Source organism: Globicephala melas, chromosome 12 (genome assembly GCF_963455315.2).
Source record: "Globicephala melas chromosome 12, mGloMel1.2, whole genome shotgun sequence".
Taxonomy (NCBI): Eukaryota; Metazoa; Chordata; class Mammalia; order Artiodactyla; family Delphinidae; genus Globicephala; species Globicephala melas.
Window position 1 is genome coordinate 50,557,605 of NC_083325.1, and position 20,816 is coordinate 50,578,420.

The 20,816-nt window shown below is 44.4% G+C and overlaps 1 protein-coding gene across 1 annotated transcript in view; it reads left to right on the forward strand.

Moving 5' to 3' along the window:
- LHCGR (luteinizing hormone/choriogonadotropin receptor) overlaps positions 1-20,816 on the forward strand; it is a 63,246-nt gene that overhangs the window by 29,891 nt on the left and 12,539 nt on the right. The window contains exons 7-10 of the mRNA XM_030857719.2: positions 6,686-6,754; positions 11,861-11,935; positions 15,628-15,813; positions 19,097-19,177. Of these exons, the coding sequence (XP_030713579.1) occupies positions 6,686-6,754; positions 11,861-11,935; positions 15,628-15,813; positions 19,097-19,177 (411 nt within the window). The remainder of the gene's footprint in view (positions 1-6,685; positions 6,755-11,860; positions 11,936-15,627; positions 15,814-19,096; positions 19,178-20,816) is intronic.

Here is a 20,816-nt window from a genome sequence, read left to right on the forward strand (position 1 = left end):
ACCAGCCTTAGTCGAGTCACACCACGGCAACAGGCCTCTGCCTCTGTCTCTCCAGTGGGATTATTAATACCTCCTTGTGCAAATTCAATTACATTGTGTCAGCTACACTGTGCCACCACTTAAAAGCTCATATTCAGGAAGCTAGTTATTTCAGACCATCATGAAAACATCGTGTGTCATCGTCTCTTTATAAACATTTTTTATTTTGAAAATTTTAACTGACAAATGGAATCCATTTGTCTTTCCACTGACAAGTGGAAAGAACTGCTCGATGAGTAGCCCTGTACACCTTACTGAGTTTCACCTACTATTAACAGCTTACCACACCCACTCCAGCTCTAGATAGCTAAGTACATACAACACGTTTCCCTCTTGCCAAACCATCCAAAAGAAGTCTATAGGCATCATGACACTTCCTACCTAAAATTCAAAGTTTATACATTGCATTTTTACTGTTATGCGCCTTTGTCCTCCCAACCTTACCTCCCATCCCCCCTCCTGAGAACTGCCCCCCTGCCTTCCTCTGTTCTGTATGACACTAATTCCTTTGAGGGCCCAGGCCAGTTGTCTGGACTCATCTGACTGCATTGTCCTGATTAGATTCAGGTCAACATTTCTGCAAGAATACTGCAAAGGGGAGGTTATACGTCTCCCACTGCATCAAACCAGGAGGCCCGTTGTGTCATGTTGTGCCACTCCTTGGCCATCTGGTTAAGGTGGTGATTGCCAGACGTCTTCATTGTAAGGGCACATTTTTCCCTTTGTCATAAATAAGTAAACTATTGTGGGATACTCTGAGCTCATGTGACTATCGAGTTGGCCAACAACCTTTCACCCAATGGTCTCAGCATCTGTTCATTATTGAGTTATTATATAGAGAGCTACAAAATGATAGTTTTAGACTTATCACTCCTCTACATTTACCAGCCAGCCCTCTTCTGTATAAAAGAGGTTTGCTTCTTTTTCCTTTTCCTCTCTTTCTCTCTCTTTTTTTCTAAAATCTTTATTGGAGTATAATTGTTTTACAACGGTGTGTTAGTTTCTGCTTTATAACAAAGTGGATCAGCTATACATATACATATATCCCCATATCCCCTCCCTCTTGTGTCTCCCTCCCACCCTCCCTATCCCACCCCTCTAGGTGATCACAAAGCACTGAGCTGATCTCCCTGTGCTATGCGGCTGCTTCCCACTAGCTATCTATTTAATATTTGGTAGTATATATAAGTCCATGCCACTCTCTCACTTCGTCCCAGCTTACCATTCCCCCTCCCCGGGTCCTCAAATCCATTCTCTACGTCTGTGTCTTTATTCCTGTCCTGCCCCTAGGTTCTTCATAACCTTTTTTTTTTTTAAGCCTCCATATATATGTGTTAGCATATGGTATTTGTTTTTCTCTTTCTGACTTACTTCACTCTGTATGACAGACTCTAGGTCCATCCACCTCACTGCAAATAACTCAATTTCTTTTCTTTTTATGGTGAGTAATATTCCATTGTATATATGTGCAACATCTTCTTTATCCATTCATCTGTCTATGGACACTTAGGTTGCTTCCATGTCCTGGCTATTGTAAATAGTGCGGCAATGAACATTGTGGTACATGATTCTTTTTGAATTATGGTTTTCTCAGGGTATATGCCCAGTAGTGGGATTGCTGGGTTGTATGGTAGTTCTATTTTTAGTTTTTTAAGGAACCTCCATACTGTTCTCCATAGTGTCTTGCTCTCCTTTTAAGCATCACTATGAAACATGGATTTTTCTAAAACTTTATTCAATATATTATACTGCATTGCTGTCATCATGATTTTAGATACCTGTCACCTTTTTATTGTTGCATGTGGTAAGTTGACATGAACTTGGCTGTGGTGGAGGGAAACAGAAAAAAACTCAGTACTGCTGAAAAGCAAGATGCATGCTCATATCAGAGAGAGGAATCCCTTGCTATAGAGACTGTGAGCACCACAGAAATGGGCGAATTCTGATGAACATCCAAAAGTAGGGTCATGGCAGCATATAGTAGTGACCAGAGACAGTTACCCATACAATGCCTGCCAGGGTATCCACTAGAGAAGTGTCTTCATACATGAGGAATCATTCAGATATAAAAGGACTTCAGCAAAGTACTGCATGAAGAAAGCGGTGATGGATAGGATAGGATCCCTCTGCTTTAGGATGGTGTTTATATAGTCATTTGATAAAAATTTGCTTATAGATACACTCCCACGAGGCATATTTTCTAAACTAGTATGCTTTCCCCTTCAGTAACAAATATTCCTAATTCTGCAAGGTCTGACTCAAGCCTCAGCTCCACCATGCAGCCTCTCTGACTTCTCCAACCCAGGAGGACTTCTCCAAGACTTCTCATTTCTGTGTACCACACGTGCTCACAAGGAATGTCTACTGGCTTGTATTATTCTTTCATTACTTCATGTTTTCACCTATTGAGATTATGAGCCTCTCAAGGACATGGATCTTATATGTCTTCTGTGTCCTCAGCAAAGACATGGGAAGACCCCAGATCCTAAGGCGTGAGGTACCTCCCCATTCAATGGGGTCACTTTGTGAGACCCCAAGGATCTGTAAACCTAAATTAGGCTTTCTTCTTTGAAATCATCCAAAAACTAGGTGGCTACATGATCAAGTGGGAGCTATGGCAGAATGTCTAAGACTGCTAATATAACCCCAGAAACGCTTTTAAAGCCCCAGGAATATTTGGAGTTTGCTACAAGGCAGTATTCAGAATTAGAGTGTCATCTGTGATTGAGTTCTAAAGCCCGAATCTTATTTTGAATAAAAAGGTGCTATTCTCTCTGTTTGAGTCAGAATTTCTGACACTTGAATAGAGAATGTAGACACTGTTTTAAAGTAAGGTGCAGCTATTATAATGGAGGAGAGAGAAAAATTCATTTCTATGCCTGTGACAGCATCCTCAAAGCAAAGGAAGCCCTCCTCATTTAATTCTGACACCACGATGTTTTAGAAAAAAGCTATGTGAAGTGACTCTCCAGATGTTTTAAAGGGCATTTAAAGCATTGTGCAGCCCTGACAGCATGAGGTTTCCCACTCACATCTGTAATTTCTCCAAAGTAAGGAAGCCACTCTTTTAATCAAAACAAGGCAGCACATTCTATTGTCTGCAAATGTTAAGAACAGAGCCAAAGAGCAGCGGCTGAAAAGGAAATGGTGAGCCATTTTCTTTGGAAAGTTGAAAGAAGCAGAACCCAGGCTATAAAAAAAAAAATTTTTTTAAGACATAAAAAATGTCCAAATACAGAAATGTCAATGGTGCCAGCACAGACCAAAGGTGGTTGAGGGCCCCCGGAGAATGCGCACATTCGGGGCAGCCCAGGCCACTGAATTGACCTGCTCTACCCGGGAGAAGAAAGGCCCCTACCTCAAGAGAGGAGAATGACAGTTCAATTAGACAGGTCACTGTATTTCATGACACGCTGTCCAGAGCATGGAAAGGGAGATCTTTCTCTCTGTTCTGGCCAGACAGCTGGAAGCCACTGTTAAGTATAAGAAGAAGAATCATAGGAGCAACACATGAAGCATTTACTTTGTTCCAGAACCTATTTCTAAGTACTCAGTGTATGTTTACTGTTTTAATCCTCACAACAGCCTTTTGAGGTCAAGACTATTATTATCATCTCTGTTTTCAGATTACCAAATTGAGACACAGATAGGTTAAGTAAACTGCCCAGAGTAACTCAGTTCATAGGTAGTAGAGCTGGGATCCAAGCCCAGGCAGTTGGGTTCAGGGCTTGCAGACTTAACTGCGAGGCTGCACTTAGAGCAATGGCATTGTAAGCCCCACCAAAAAAGCCAAGCCTAAAATCCTAATATGTATCAAAAGTAGGATCAGGGTATCACACACCAGTGATGAGGAACTGGCATCCAGACAAGTGCTGGCAGCTTTGCTTTGCTAAAAGCACGGTAGGGGCTAGTTTTTCTACACATGTAGTTCCACCACTAAGAAGGTAGAGAAAGCAGTAAGGGGACCAGAGTCTGGACTCAATTCTGTCCAGCAGACCATCTGATTTGCGCTATGGAAATAATGAGAGCTGCACCATCCTAGGATATACCCTAGGGCAAGGTCCCAAAGTGGCACGCCCAAAGCTCACTGGGAGAGCTTGTTATAAAAGTGCACTTTCCTGGATACCACGGCCAGGTTCTGATTCCGTAGGTCTGCAGTGCACCTGGTCAGTAGGTCTGCATCTGCATTGGTGGCCAGCAGTTCCAGATGATTCCTATTCAGTGGATGGAGGAGAATGATTTGACAGACACTGGCCTAGACTCTAAGAAATCCAGTTTCAAAGGAGTCCAGAGAAAAGACAGGTATGATTTCTTCATCTAAAAGAGATTACTGCAAAGGAATTCAATCCCCAAAATGACAAGAGACTGCCAAAGGACAATATTCTAAGTGTAAAATAAAAAGAGAATTCTAGTGGGATTGTGTGAAAGTTGTGTGTAATGCCACAAGACAACAGAGATAAACCAAATACCAATCTCCTCGGATTCTACAATACAGACGGGGACAGAAAACTATTGAAAACTGGCATCCAATAATCCATTACACAATATAGTGAGGAGCTCGTGTGTGAAGCTGTAAACTCAGAAGAATTCCAGAAGGAAGCCCACGGGAGCAGGGAAAGCCAGACAAGGCTCTTCCTCCCGTGGAAGGGCAAGGCCACCGCTCCCCCCAGCCTGTTGACTGAACTCGTGTTAGGTAGCAAGCATTATGAGAGATCTGGGGGGTTAACAAAACGAATTAACTATGCTCCCCTGCTCTCTTTGAACTCAATTATTTTGTAGTCTCTATATTCTCTGAATTTCAGTGTTCAAGTGTCAAGCTTCAACACTGAGTCCCAACTATACTTATTTATATGCTGGTTTGTCTCAGGTGTGTTGATGGAAAGAGACGCCCCCCCCAAACACACACACACACACACACACACACACACACTATATACATACATATTACACACCTCCACACTACACACATACACATACAATGAAATTAAATCCCACGCTTGTTTTATTTAACCAAGGCTAGAGAAACCCTGTGGACAGCAGCCACCTGGAGGAGTAGGTGGAGACTGTGTCTAAACTGTTTCTCATGTCACCCCCAACCTGTCCCTGACATGGGCGTGCAGCTGCCCTGTAAAGGGAAGCTAGCACCTGGCCAGATGCGGCGGCTCAATTTCATATCACACCACAGCCCTTTCTCACGTGAGTCTCACAGCATTGTTCATAAAGAACTTACACAAATATTTCTATTTGAGACTGTGGCTTTCAAACTTGCTTGGCCATGGTTTACAGTGAGAAATTCATCTTATATATAACCATTTGTTCATCCAATTCATTTAACATATATTTACTGTAATCCTCCCAGGCGCCAGGCACTGTCCTACATGCAGGGGATTCTGCAATGAACAGAACAGTTTGAATCCTTGCTCTCATAAAGGTTACATTCTGCCGGGGAGGCAGACAGTAATATAATCATGGGTCAGATGCTAATAAAGCAAATCAGAGAAGGGAGACAGAGAATGCTGGAATGCTGGGGGGCAGTTTAAATAGGGTGGCCAGGAAAGCCCACGCCGAGAACATGACATCAAACGTAGCTCTACAGGAGGAGGAAGAGGGGCCGTGTGGCTGTCTCAGGGAAGACGAGTCAAATCACCCAGCAAAACTGATGTGCTGGAAGTAGCCCCAGTCACAGTGTGTTCTGGTCTCATTTCCACCTATTGTGAACTTTAGACAAGTCACTTTCTTCTCTGAGCCTCTTTCCTTCTCTGTCAAATGAAGGGCTGCCGCTTGCTCCTCTCCAAGCTCTTTTCTGCTTCTAACGTTTCCCAGCATCTGTGTTCTAAGGAGTCTCCTATGTCTTGTTCTGGGCAGACTTATACGTATATATGTATACATATACTTACATGTACATAACATTCAAAAATGGTGGAACAAAACTTCCGAAAGAGTACTACCCCGATTACATGCAACATACTCTAACATTTTCCATTTTGTTCCAGTCTGTTCTATTTCATTTTTCTTAAGGCTGATTGTACCCAACTAAATTGATTTCACTATCCACTAATGGGTCTTCAAGAACTGTTTACAGACATTGAAATCTTGGTTGTGGAACAAAATGTGGCATCAGCAAAACCACAGGCTCATCCAAAAAAAAGAAACGCTCGCTCAGTACTGGAGCCTTCTTCTGCCCTCAGCTTTCGGCGGCCCGGAAAGCCCATATGCCCAGATTGGCCTGTAGAACCAGACACAAGACTTGAGTGTTAGACAGCTCTAGCCTCACATTCCAGTTCTGCCGCTGTTTTTCTCTGACCGTAAGCAAGCTACACAACAACATGAAGGCTTAGGTTTCTGACCAGAGCAATGGAAGTGACCATGAGGATGAAATCATAAATATGTAGAATGGTTGATCGATATCTGGCACTTAATAAACACTTAACAAGTTAGTGGTGGTGCTGGTGGTCGAGGTGGAAGCCAGCTAGAGCAAGAACACAGTCTCATCTCAGCAGGCCCCGAGGATCTAAGATGTTAGAGAGACAGAGCTACATATTGTAAATGCCAGTAATTATCCTAGTAATAAATGTCACAGAAGGAAGAATGTGTGATTCCAAACTGTGTTTCTTTCGCTCCTAAAACCTCTCTCCTCCCTCCTTAGAAAACTATATGGAAATGGATTTGAAGAAATACAAAGTCATGCATTCAATGGGACAACGCTGATTTCCCTGTAAGTATGTGCTTATTTCCCCAGCTCATGAATAAAAATGAAATATTACTCTGGCTACCACATCACATTCAATCTTCAGCAACTAACTCAGGACAAAAATAAACTTTCAAGTGGCTGGTCCTCAGTGTGGTACGCATGTTACTAGGCAACTGGCTGGCTGGAAACCGCAGAGCACCCTGATATCGAAGATAGATGCAGCCTGCATACATTGAAGTTGACAGTTTGCTGAAATATTCAACACCCTACTCTAGGCTCCCCCACCTCACAGCCTCCCTCTCTAGTCCCCTCGCTCGGGTCGATGGTGTGTTAGAGGCAGCGTGATTTCAGTGAAGAAATTCTTCCTCCCGGCCCCACTGCAGAGAAATCGGATAATGCCATTTACCAGCCGATTCAGCCACAACAGGCCCACACAGAAGCCCATCTCCTTACTGCTGCGGGTGGGGTGGGGGGGGACACGGGGGAGTAAGGAGTTCACATTCCACAAGGTGAGGGAGCCCTGCATTTTCACCACATCCGACCCCAGTCCCCAGTGTTAACAGCCTTCAACTTTAGAGAAGCATCCCTACTGCTCCCTTCACTGTTCTCAACCTTTCTTTCTATGGCTCCTTTCCTAAAAAAGGGGCTCATTCACAAAGCTCGCAGGGCCAGGGTGGAGGCTGCTTGAACCGTGACAGGTACCGGGTAAGGTGACAATCAGCATACACCTGTGTACAGTAAAACCTAACGGCACACGAAAGGCTCAACTAAAGCCAAAGTTAAGGAAAACAAACAAATGAAAAGGCTTTTAATAATAAATAAGCCATAGGTATAAACCATGGTCTACACCAGTGCTTCTCAAATAACACACATAAGAACCACATGGAGACTGCTAAAACACAGGTTCCTGAGCCCCACTCCCAGACATTTTAATTCAGTGGCTCTAGGGTAGGGCCCGAGAATTTGAAATTTTAACAAACTCCCAGGAGATGCTGATGCCGCCGGTCTGAAGCTAAGTAGCCTGTCTATACAATATACTATTTATTTTTACTACAAATAGTAACCAAAGACCCTATTATATGGATACCATGTTATATAGCTTGGTGGAGAAGAGAATGGATCTAACAGTCACTAACTGGGACTCAAACTCCAATCCCATTATTTATTTATCACCTTGACCCTGAGCAAGTTACTCAACCAATCTAAACCACAGTGTCTTCATCCATAAAATGGAGCTGCTGATAGGCTTGTTTTGAGGATACCGCCACCAAAATGCAAAGGTCTGTTTTGCATCCTCAGTACTTAGCACGGTGCCTGGCATAGAGTACGTGCTCATTTATTATTTGTTACATTATACAGTTAATTGTGAATGAATGATAACTAAATAAGATTGTATTTTTATGCAGTTAGCACAGGTCTGGCACATACTAAGTGCTCAAGGAATGGTAGCTTTTTAAACAGTTGTCCTTCCTACCATGGAGTGGATTTTCCCTCATTTTCTTGTTGATTTGAATTCAACGCAGGGTTCACTCTGGCCAATCGAATCTGTTTCTGCCAAATTAAAATCAGAGGCTTATCCTCTCCTGGCACAGTCCTCTCAGATGCCTCATTCTGTTACTCACTCAAAGTGTTTGCCAAGCATCAGCTGTGTCTGAAGGAACGTGCTATATTTTGAGGGGAAATGAAGATGCAGAAGCCCTGGTGTTTGCCCTGCAGGAGCTTACAGCCTAGGAAGAAACATCTCCAAATGGTATATAAACTGTACACTACGTAGTTACTAAAACAGAAGGCAAAATATGGTGCCTGGCCTGAGAGAGGTGAAGTCCTCTGAGATTTCAAAGGCAGAAGAGAAGGAAATTAGAGAAAGCCTCATGAGAGATGTAGATTTTGAGCTGAGCCTAACTTGGACAGGCAAAGATGGAAGGAAAATGCACTCCAGTCAGAGGACAAGAAGAACAGCCCAGAGGAGGATGCATGGGATGTGCTCAAAGACCAGAAAACAGTACCTTTTAGAAAGTCCTAGATGTGGGTTAGAGACAAAGCAGGAAGGGCCTCAGATGCTAGAGTAAACAATTTGGACTCTCTTCTGTAGAGAATAAGCCGTTTAAAGTCCTGGGATAGGAAGTGTGAGAGGGGTGCTTAAAGAAGGTTGGCTCACGGGTTAGCAGGGAGGACAGAGGGCTGGAAGCGGCAGGCCAGGGCTAGGGACACAGAAGTCAGAATTACCTGAGGAGAGGGGATGGGTGAAGTTCTTTGTGGCTGAGGTCACCTGCACAAGGAGGAAAAGTAAGAGGACTGAATATAAAATTGGGGGGAAACAAGAGACAAGGAAAAGAAGCCAGAGCAAAAGCAGAGGTGAGAGGCTACTCAGCAGAGTACATCTTTGGGAGGTCAGGGAAAGCAGAGCGTAAGGTGGGAGGTCCTTGGTCAGCAGTGTCTCAACGGCTTTAGAGGCGCCAGAATAGGTGTGGACTTAGAAAAGTCCCAAAGTCCCATTAGTATGTATTCCCCATACCTCACTGTCGCCAGAAAGAGGAAGCCGAGAACACAAATCAGTTTGCCAAGAACACAAGTTAATTCCATTCATTTATTCATTCAACACACCCTTATTAAGCATCACCAATACATTAGTCACTACGTTAAGTGCTGTGTCTACAATGGTACAGTGGAAACAGTCCCTGCCCTAATGAAGTTTCTGTACTAGCAGAAGAGACAGGGAAAAGGCAAGTAAATAAATGAAATTATTGCAGGTAGTGATACATACTGTGAAGGAAATATCCTTCCCTGAGATCTGAGAGAGTACCAGGGGCAGACTGACTCTAGGTTAGGTGCTCAGGGACAGCCTCACCAAGGGTATGATATTTAGGCTGAGCCTAAAGGATGACAAGGAGTCTGCACTGGCAATCATCAGACAAAGCGCATTACAGAAAGAGGGAGCAGCATGTGCAAAGGTCCTGAGGTGGGCAAGAAAAGAAGTTGATAAACTCCAAGAATTGAGAGGAGGCCAATGCGGCTTAAGGGTCATCGGCAAAGGGAACACTGGATGAGATTAAGCTGGAGATGCAGCAGGAGCAAGTCATCAGGACTGAGGGGCGGTGAGAAGGAGTCTGAATCCTCTTCCAAGAGCGAGCAGACCCATTGAAGGGTTGAGCAGGGCAGACGGAGTAGTTTTCAAAACCATCAGGCAAAAGTTTCAAACTATGGGCATGTCCAGCCCCATTTCTGACACCTTCCTCATATAAAGGCCTGTCCAAAGTTGTTCAGAACAATGACACCACAGCCCTACAAAGTTCTCAAATATGTTACTTACTAAGACAGGATGGAGAGGAGCAGCTTCAGAAGGTTACCCTCAGACACCTCCAGGGGTCCGAGAGCCCAGCCCTACCATTCCCGGAGCACCCCCATCAGGGAAGCCTTGGCTGGAGTTTGGGAGTTCTCCCACTGTACTTCAAAAGGTCATCCTTCCTATCCTTCTCACACCTAGAAGGCCATGCCACTCGGGAGAGTTCCCAAAAGCGACCCCCAGGAAACTGTGGTAGATAACTTTTGGATTTATTTTTGACCAAGTTACATAATACAGAGTTATCATTATACAAAAAGATCTGAGTTTTAATAAAACATGAGAAATGCTGTCCTGAAATTTGAACAATTAATTTGACCTGGCTGACATGAGGATTATTTGCTCACAGAGCCCGGTTTCAATGATTTATGACCATAACTGAACATAATTAAAACAAATCAAATCAGGAAGAAGAGCCATGGAGGTTTGGGAAGGAATTTTTCTCTTGATTTAGATTTTAAACAGCAATTGACTCTGACAACCTCATCTCCTTGAAAATGGAAATACACCCAGGGGATGGGACGATGTGAGACTGACGGGTGCATTGTGATGAAAGGGCCGAGGCTTTCCGAGGAAAACGCTTAGTAGAAGCTTGTGGAAGGCAGCCACCGAGGGAGTGAGATGCAGGGCTTTTACAGTTTTTAAATGGCAGGCATGATGTGGAGACTTGCAGAAAGACGATGAAGAAGATGTAAAGCTATGAGATGAACCAGGTAATTACTGAGGATCCTGCAAGGGAGGGGGCAGCGGGTGTTGGTGTATTTGTTTTGCCACTGTAACAGTGGTGCAGAAGAATCATGTCCTATGCTCAAAATCATCACGCCAGCAATGGATGTACACTGTGCCCACTGTCCAGCGTTTTCCAGAATGCTCTTTGAGATGCCACCTTCTCTTGTAGGAAGAAAGCAATCAAAAGTAAGCTGACAAGTCTGGGCCCAGGGACTCCTCTCCCGGCTTCCTTGTCCACCCAGAGAGGGGCCTGTCCTTGGAGACACCAGCGTCGGGGCCCAGACGGGAGCTGCTCAGCGGGGCTAGGCTCAGCTGGTCCTGAGCAGTTCACCCTGAGCTGTCCTGAGCTTAGGGAACAGAAGCCCTCAGGTCGTTACTCCCATTGCAGATTTTGGCTTCCTGAACAGCAGTGGCCTTCAACCCTTTTGTTTCTACAATACACACACCTGGCAATGATCAGGCACAGGGCACAGACCCGTGGGGCACCCGGGGTAGGGGGAATTTTCTATACAGGCTGTCCTTCCTCCCCTTTCTAACCCCCTGAGAAATGCACAGCTGAAAGAAAGAGTCCAATTAACATGATGAAAGGGGCTAGCTTTGAATGGACCCTACTTTTCTTTTAAGTAAAGAATTTGCAAACTTCAGTCTGTTACTATGAACAAACATTGAGCCCTCCAAGGTCATGACGGCCTGATGCAGAGTGGGCTGCACTTCCACCCTTCAGCCTTGAACACGGAGCAGCATTTTCTTCCCTGCCCAGCTGCCTGGTAGTAAACGTGCACAACTCCAGGACGGAAGTAGGGAGAACTTTAAGTTGTAGGACAAAGGGTTCCACTGAGTGAGGGGAAAATCGCAGAGGAAAGGCGGAGCCAAGCACACCAGCGATTTCACAATTTCTCCCAGGACAAGAACGTCTTTTTCTCATTTTACCTACAGCCCCGCCTTGTCCCCTCAACCCCCGAGCACCATGCCCACAGGCTGCTCTCACCGTGCATGCGCACAGCTATGACTGTTTACACATGAGCTGCAAACTCCACTGAGGACACTGTCCTTCCCCACAGGGAGCTAAAGGAAAACGCGCACCTGGAGAAGATACACGATGGCGCCTTCCGGGGGGCCACCGGGCCTAGCATCTTGTGAGTACAGTACTGCTGCCCCCCCTCCCCACCCGCTGCAGCCCAGCAGGCCCGCTCAGGGAGTCCAGCCACATGGTTCCCAGCCTGCTTTGCGGGGAACCAGTCTCTGCACGTGCAAGGGTTACCGTAACAAAGCACCACCAACTCAGGGGTTGAAACAATAGGAATGTCTTGTCTTGCAGTTCTAGAGGCTAGAAGTCTGAAATGAGGGTATGGGCAGGGCTGGCTCCTCCTGAGGGCTGCAAGGGCAGGACCTGTTCCAGGCCTGTAGTTCCTCCTGGTGGTGGCAGCATAAGTCCCGTCTTCACAGGGTGCTCTGTGTGTCTGTGTGTCTGTCTGTCTCCAAATTTCCCTCTTTTTGTAAGGATACCAGTCATACTGGATTAGGGTCTATCCTAACGATCTCATTTTAACTTGATCACCTCTGTAAAGACCCTATTTCCAATTCAGGTCACATTCTGCAGTACTGGGGGTTAGGACTTCAACATGTGAATTTGGTGGAGACACGGTTCAACCAACATCAAACACGGAGGGCCTCCTAATGTGCTGGCAGGGGGGCGTGGTGTCCCCTGGCATCCCCTCGTGGGAATTAAGGCTGTGTGAGCTGCTATGCGTCAGGCTCCCTCAGGATGCAAGGAGCAGAGGCAAGTGCCCTCAGTTAATGGGAGCTGAGCATAAGGACACAGGGGAAAATGAAGAGGAGCAGGAAACTGAACCATTAGTCTCCTGACAAGGCCTTAGGAAGCCGGAAACATCCTGTAGGAAACAACTGCAGCTGCGGTCAGGCTTCAGGGAGCGATGCAACAGGGCTCCAGAAACTCTGCAGCAGTAACGGCAGTGGCCTCGTCACCTTCGCCACAGAGATGCCGGCCCGTTAGTCCCTACCCCTGGCACGCTATCACTCGTGCCTTCAACAAGCGTGGGTGGAACACGTCCTGTTTACCAGGCACCAAGCTGCAGGGACAGCGGCCAGCTCCGGGACCTGCTCATAAAGAGATTAGAGCCATGGAGGGGAAAGAACAATAAACAGGCAAAGTGATAAACAGGCACGTGACTTTAAAATGGGAACAGGACTAGAAAGATAGTGAGCAGTGTAACCCGGTTCATTTGTTTGTTTATCCATTCATTCACTGATTTATCCAGTAACTGTAAGTCCACACCATGTGCCGGGCACTGGATTAGACATCAGGGAAACAGCAGAGAAGAAGAAAAGACAAACGTCTCTGCCTTCATAGAGTGGGGAAGACAGACAAGGATCGAATGAGTAAAGAAAACATGTAGTATTCCAGGTGGCCGTGGAGGAGAAAACTTCAGGTGGCTGGGCAAAAGGAGTTCTAGGGAGGGAGCTAGCATTTTAAGGAGGATGGTCAGGTAAGACTGTCCTGAGCAAGTGTTATTTAAGCAAATACCTGAAAGAAGTGAGGGAGCAAGTTGTGTGGGTATCGGTAGGAAGAGCATTGCAGGTGCAGGGAACTAAGCAGGAGGCCAGTGTGGCAGAGTGAGCCAGGAGGAGGGGCCTAGAACAGGAGGACGAGAGGTGGCGAAAGCCAGGTTATGAGGCTTGTGGCTTTTATAAGCACTTTGCCTGTTCTCTGAGTGAGGTGAGGGGGCTTTAGGGTTTTGATCAGGGGGAGGAATGAACTGACCCAGGTATTCTTTATACCCTAGCTCCTGCCTGTATCCAGTCATGATTCTGTCTACTTTCTACAGCCCACCGAACTCTACTTCTTAGCTCCTGCCACTGTCATCTCCTGAGCATCTACTTCCTACCTCCTCTCTATCAACTCCCGACTCTGTCTACCGCCTACTTCTGCCACTATCAACTCCTGACTTCATCTAGCTCCTAGCTCTTGCCACTGTCAACTCCTGTCACTACCCATTCTGACTCTGTCTACTTATTTCCTGCAGCCGTCAACCCCTGATTCTCTCTACATCCTAATTCCCACCAGTAAAACTCCTGACCTTCTCCACTTCCTAACTTCTGCCATCATCCATCCTAACTCCTCTCTCTTCTCCACGCGACGTCATGATTTCTACTTACTCATGGCTTCCACCTCCTCGTGCTTCCTGCCTACTGTTTTTTCTGCTGTCTCTCAGCTTCTGCCATCCTACCCTAGGGGTCCCTGTCTGTTATGTCTCATATTCAAAGTACACCAGACTCAGAATCTTACACATTGCTTGAATACGCTCCAGTCTAGCACACCCTATAGGCAGAGTTCTTATAGCAAACTGGTCACCTACTTGGGCACTGAATAGCTAAGGAGAGTTGCCTTTGGTCAGGAAGAAGAACGAGTGAGTATGATCATAAGACGCCCTGCACGACAGTTTTTGCTTGAAAACCTGCTTGGTCTGCCTGCTTAGAAATGACTGTGAGCCCGGTAGGCATCTACACTGACTTTTCCAGAACAGTGGGACCAGACCTAGGTCTCTTACTCTCCAAATAACTATTCTCATTATGCCCTTAGGGTTTAAGTGATATCTAGAAGTGGTCCTTCCTTCCACACCCCCAAAATATTTCCCCCATGAGTCTCTCACTGAAACTGAAAATCAATCATCAGAGATTCACTCCTTTGTAATGAGACCTTGCCATTTCTAGAATCTTAATTTAAAATATTTTACCCCCACCAAAAAAAAAAAAAAAATCACCAGGCCTGCAAAGAATCATGTGGTCAATCCCTAATACATCTAAGATAATAACTCTGTAAAGCAGAATGAGAACACTGGTTACGTAAATCAATAAGGACACAAAAGCAATGAGTCTGCAGCCCCCGAGGCAAATTCTGCCACCTTGATTATTCCACCAAGGGCCTACCCTAGTCATCATGCCACGTTGTCACGTTCATCTGTCCATCAATCCCCTACTGAGCCCCTCCCATGAGATGGGCACTAAGTATTGGGTCAGTTTGCTGCAGGGGGCTGTGCTCCTGGAAACCTTTCATGGCAGCAGCCACTTAGAAGATACGCAGAATTTTTAAATTCCCACTGACTCTTCCTCCTCACATTTACTTTGTTTGGAGTTTTCTTGGGCATTGCCTCGAGTCTAGAAAAGCTGAGGCATTCAGGACCTTGTGTGAAAAACCCGAGCTTTCCACACGGTTTTGCTTGCACGGCCGAGCGTTTGATTGCTTTGGACTGATGAACCCAGCTTGCCTTTAGAGAAGGTAGAGGGTGGCTAAGGCCACACAGTGGCTCTGAATAGCGGAACTAGCCTGTGCTTCACGAAAACCTACCCTGCAGAACTTGATCGATCAAAGACCGAGGCATCTGAAGCCCTAAATATTTCCCCCTGGAGTAGAGCACAAAAGCTGATGTCACTGCATGTGCCTGCTCTCTCTTAAAGCAAGTAGTTCTTTCACTTCTGCTAAGTGGAGAGAGGTAGAGGGAGGGAGAGAGGGGGAGAAAGGAAGCAGCAGAGGGGAGAGAGAGAATGCTAATGAATGTATGACAGGTACGAGGAGTCATACTCAGCCTTGAAAAGAATAATGGGGTGCCTATCAGAAAAGAGACCACGTAGCTGTTTTGAGTTCAGATCTTAATGAGACTAACTGAAATGGAGAATGAGGGAGAAAGCGAGATGGAGAAAAGATTCCTCAGAACCTAGAAGGATACTATTGTTGAGAGGAAGTTTCATTCTATGAATCATACATGTTAAGTAAATCAATCAATAAACCTTTCTCCCTTTTACTTTTCAGGGATATTTCTTCCACTAAACTGCAGGCCCTGCCCAGCTATGGGCTGGAGTCCATTCAGACGCTAATTGCCACATCATCCTATTCTCTGAAAAGACTGCCCTCAAGAGAAACACTTACCAACCTCCTGGACGCCACGCTGACCTACCCCAGCCACTGCTGTGCTTTTAGAAACGTGCCAACAAAAGAGTGAGTAAAAAACAAACGGTAAAGCCTGCCAAGCTGTGGCAGAAACTCAGATTCGAAAATAGTCAGCGGGTCGATGGCCCCCTGCCCCTTCACTCCCTGCCTTCTAGACCAGCTCCATAGTCATGGGGTCACTTTCAGATAGACCAGAAGAAAATGAACTGTCCTATTTCCTCCTGAAAACTGACTCCAAACAGTCGATTCAGCCTGCAGCTAGAAGACCCTCATAGCTTATTCTTAGCTAATTCAAAACTCTAGCCTTAAATCAGACTATAACTGCAGTTGCAAAATGGAGTACAAAACTGGTATCTCAAAGATCAACTAGCCCTAATCCTTATCAGAGAGCATCATTTCTGAAGAAGTGGAGGAAGTAGGCTCAGTAGGGTGATTTTTACCTAATGTCTTAATCCTTAGTTAAAAAAAAAAGAAAACACTATAGAAGGTTTCCAGTGTTTGGTTTTTTTCTTGTTTTTTCAAGCTATTTCTCTCCCAACAGAAGACTATCTTCCATTACAGAACAGATTCCTAGCCCCGTAAGGACTAGCTTAGTGTGGGGACAGAAAAGGCACAAGCTCCTGGCTGGTTTGCGATCAGTGAGGGACATCTTACTGATTCAAGTAATTCACTTCAATCCAGAATGGAATGGCAGGGTGTGAAGGATTTCATTCTTTCCTTAAAGCACTGTTCTCCGGACTTTTTTTCTTTCTCACTGAAATGCATACTAAGAAATACTTTTTTTACATTGCAACCCAGTAAACACGACACATGTAACTGAAATAAAACAAAGCACTACTTAACTGTTTTACATGTGATACACTGATATTCTCTTGTCTATTTTATTTCATGTTTTTTGCTTTTAACGCTAGTCTTGATTTACTTATTGTTTTCATGACCCACTAATGGGTCACAACTCACAGTTGGAAAAACGTCACCCTAAAAGGATATTATACAGCCTAAGCAGGTATTCTCAATCAATTAATTAGATGAGGCACTAAGAGAGGGACACTAGAATGCCACTGTCTTAGAATCAGCCTATTTATAATTAATCAACCAGCACGTGTTATCATCATACACCTACTTTGTGCCTTGCGTAGGTAGGTGCAGTTCTACCTGAAGCTTTTGAGGTAACCAAGAAGACAGACCACTCACTGTACTCAGAGAGCTGTGCACTATTAACTGAGCTTCAAAGAATATTAACTGAGTACTCGCGGTGTTCCAAACACTACGCAAAAGTCTGAAGATACAAAGATGAGTAAGAGCTCATCCCAACCATCAGAGTCACAGGCAGCTGTTTGGGGACAACACACATGACAGCCAATATTTAGGTCCAATAAAGCAAATGTTATGATAGAGCTGAGAACAGAACAGAGTACTCTGGGAGAACAGAGGGAGAATTTCTAAATGGCAGCAGGGCTTATGGAAGGCTTCCTGAGGAAGTGACTTCTGCTGAGCCCTGAAGAACAGACAGGAGTTAGTCAGACACGTGTGGGGAAAAGCATACCAAGAAGATGGAATAGCTTGTGTGAAGGCACAAAGGCAAGAGACAGTGGGATGAAAGTCATTCAGAAAAACTAAAACAAGAAGACTTATGGTTACGTGGAGGAGGATGAGTGAGGAGAGGAGACCAGGGAGAAGCAGGCTATGACGGGCTCTGAGTACCAGGCCAAGTTGTTTAGAGGACGGGGAACCACTGAAGAATTCAAAACAGAATTACTCAGATTTGCTTTTGTAAAGTATCACTCTGGCAGCAAGGTGGAGGATGGGCTGGAAGTGAGCAAAGCTGGTGAGAGAACAACTGAAACAGAGGATACAGATGCCGGTTTATGATAAAGCTGATTCTGGTCACCTCCACTTTTGTGGCAAAGAGGTCACATCACTTCTGAAGTCACTGACATGTTAAAACTTTAGTTCAGGGGTTTTCTATTTCAGTAGATGAAAGAGACTACAACCTCCGGGTTTAAAAAAAAAAAAACAGCATTATGCAATCGTGGGCCAGTATCAAAGTGAGATGGGAATGCAGTCACACAGAGGTTGTCTTGATTGGAATTACAAGCTTCAACTGACTCCCTCTCTATCTCTAAAGCTAGAAACCTTGGATGTTAGCGAGGATGGAGAGCCTGAAGCTGGGTCAGTGGACTGTTTGTGCAAACTCTGGGTCACCCCTCTGCCCTGCAGCTGCTGTGTGGATAACGCACACAGCTGCCTAGGCAGATGGCCCCCAAACTCTCCTTGGTATCTATGATTAAAATTTCAAAAAAGATACAGTAGACAGAACCCAGTGCTATTATCTGAAGGCCAAGAACAACCACATTTCCTGTTAACTGTAGATTGGTTCACACAGAGTGTCTCTAAGTGTCAGCTACAGAGCCAGCATCAAACACACACACAATCTCTCCCTCTCGCTCCCTCTCTCTATCTCTCATGCAAAATAACAAGCTGACTGATTTTTGAAAGTGAGTCCAGAAGCTCAGATAGTTCTTATATATTCTCCACCTTCCTGCTTTTACACAAAGTCATTCCTACAAGGAACTGTCTTGTTAATACTGGAGAAGAATAATACGTAGAAATACGCATTCTGGATTGCCTCATTTCTCCTTCCTCCTCAGGAAAGGTTGAGGTTCGCACAGCCCGCTCTCCTTCCCGCTATTGCTTCACCCAGTTTTCCTTTGTGCCTCCTTTTGGTTTCATCTTAGGAATAATATAAGTACAGCCTTCCTTTAATTTCTTGACATTTGCCCCTTTCCATAGGCTAAACTTCTTAGAGGGAAACATGAATGAATAGGGAGCAACCACATGATATTTCTGCACATAATCCAAAAAAGCAGAAAATTCACATCATAATGTCAGGTCCAGAATCTTCAAATCTTTACAAAAGAGATTCCTAGTTATAATTCAAAGCCATGAATTCTGAATGGTTATTTGTTCATCGAGGCCGGTGTGGTGAGGAGAGCAGTGAGGAGCAAACCTTAATACACCACCAAGATAGCTTTAAATGAGCATTGAAAAATCCATGATTCAATGTGATACATTTAAGTTTTTTTCATCTCTAGAGCCCACACAAAAAACTTAGCATTCAAAAGCATCTTATCTAAGCTGGAAGCATGCTAATGATAATTCAGAAGCCTTTACTCTCTCCCAGGAAGCGTTTCAGATAGGACAATGGTGCAGAACACGAGGCTGATGTAATAGGTAGAGAATTTGGATGAACAAAGCATAAATAGACATGATCAGGTTTAGTTTAAAAACCAAAAGCTCAACTGTGGTTGTTTGTTTTTACCTCTTTCAGGCAGAATTTTTCACTTTCCATTTTTAAAAACTTTTCCAAACAATGTGAAAGCACAGCAAGGAGACCAAATAATGAAACACTGTAAGTATTTGCATGCAAAGAAACTCGGGAAGCCATGTCTCATTCTGCGTGCATCTTATTATTATCAGTGCCAAAGATTTCTTTTTTATATATAACATTTTATTGGGGTATAATTGCTTTACAATTGTGTGTTAGTTTCTGCTGTATAACAAAGTGAATCAGCTATATGTATACATATATCTCCATATCCTCTCCCTCTTACATCTCCCTCCCACCCTCCCTATCCCACCCTTCTAGGTGGTCACAAAACACCGAGCTGATCTCTCTGTGCTACGTGACTGCTTCCCACTAGCTATCTATTTTACATTTGGTAGTGTATATATGTCCATGCCACTCTCTCACTTCGACCCAGCTTACCCTTCCCCCTCCCCGTGTCCTCAAGTCCATTCTCTACCTCTGTGTCTCTATTCCTGTCCTGCCCCTATGCTCTTCAGAACCTTTTTTTTTTAGATTCCATATATATGGAATGCGTGCTAACACGCATACGGTATTCATTTTTCTCTTTCCAACTTACTTCACTCTGTATGACAGTCTCTAGGTCCATCCACCTCACTACAAATAACTCAGTTTCGTTTCCCTTTCTGGCGGAGTAATATTCCAATGTACATAAGTGCCACATCTTCTTTATCCATTCATCTGTCGATGGACACTTAGGGTGCTTCCATGTCCTGGCTATTGTAAATAGAGCTACAATGAACATTGTGGTACATGACTCTTTTTGAATTATGGTTTTCTCAGGGTATATTCCCAGTAGTGGGATGGCGGGGTCATATGGTAGTCCTATTTTTAGTTTTTAAAGGAACCTCTATACTGTTCTGCATGGTGGCTGTATCAATTTACATTCCCACCAACAGTGCAAGAGGGTTCGCTTTTCTCCACACCCTCTTCAGCATTTATTATTTGTAGATTTTTTGATGATGGCCATGCTGACTGGTATGAGGTGATACCTCATTGTAGTTTTGATTTTCATTTCTCTAATGATTAGTGATGTTGAGCATCCTTTCATGTGTTTGTTGGCAATCTGTATATCTTTGTTGGAGAAATGTCGATTTAGGTCTCCGGCTCATTTTTGGATTGGGTAGTTTGTTTTTTTGATATTGAGCTGCATGAGCTGCTTGTATATTTTGGAGATTAATCCTTTGTCAGTTGCTTTGTTTGCAAATATTTTCTCCCATTCTGAGGGTTGCCTTTTCGTCTTGTTTATGGTTTGCCTTGCTGTACAAAAGCTTTTAAGTTTCATTAGGTCCCGTTTGTTTATTTTTGTTTTTATTTCCATTTCTCTAGGAGGTGGGTCAAAAAGGATCTTGCTGTGATTTATGACATAGAGTGCTGTGCCTATGTTTTCCTCTAAGAGTTTTATAGTGTCTGGCCGTACATTTAGGTCTTTAATCCACTTTGAGTTTATTTTTGTGTATGGTGTAGGAAGTGTTCTAATTTCATTCTTTTACGTGTACCTGTCCAGTTTTCCCAGCACCACTTATCGAAGAGGCTGTCTTTTCTCCATTGTATATTCTTGCCTCCTTTATCAAAGATAAGGTGACCATATGTGTGTGATTTTATCTCTGGGCTTTCTATCCTGTTCCATATCCTGTTCTATATTTCTGTTTTTGTGCCAGTACCATATGGTCTTGGTTACTAT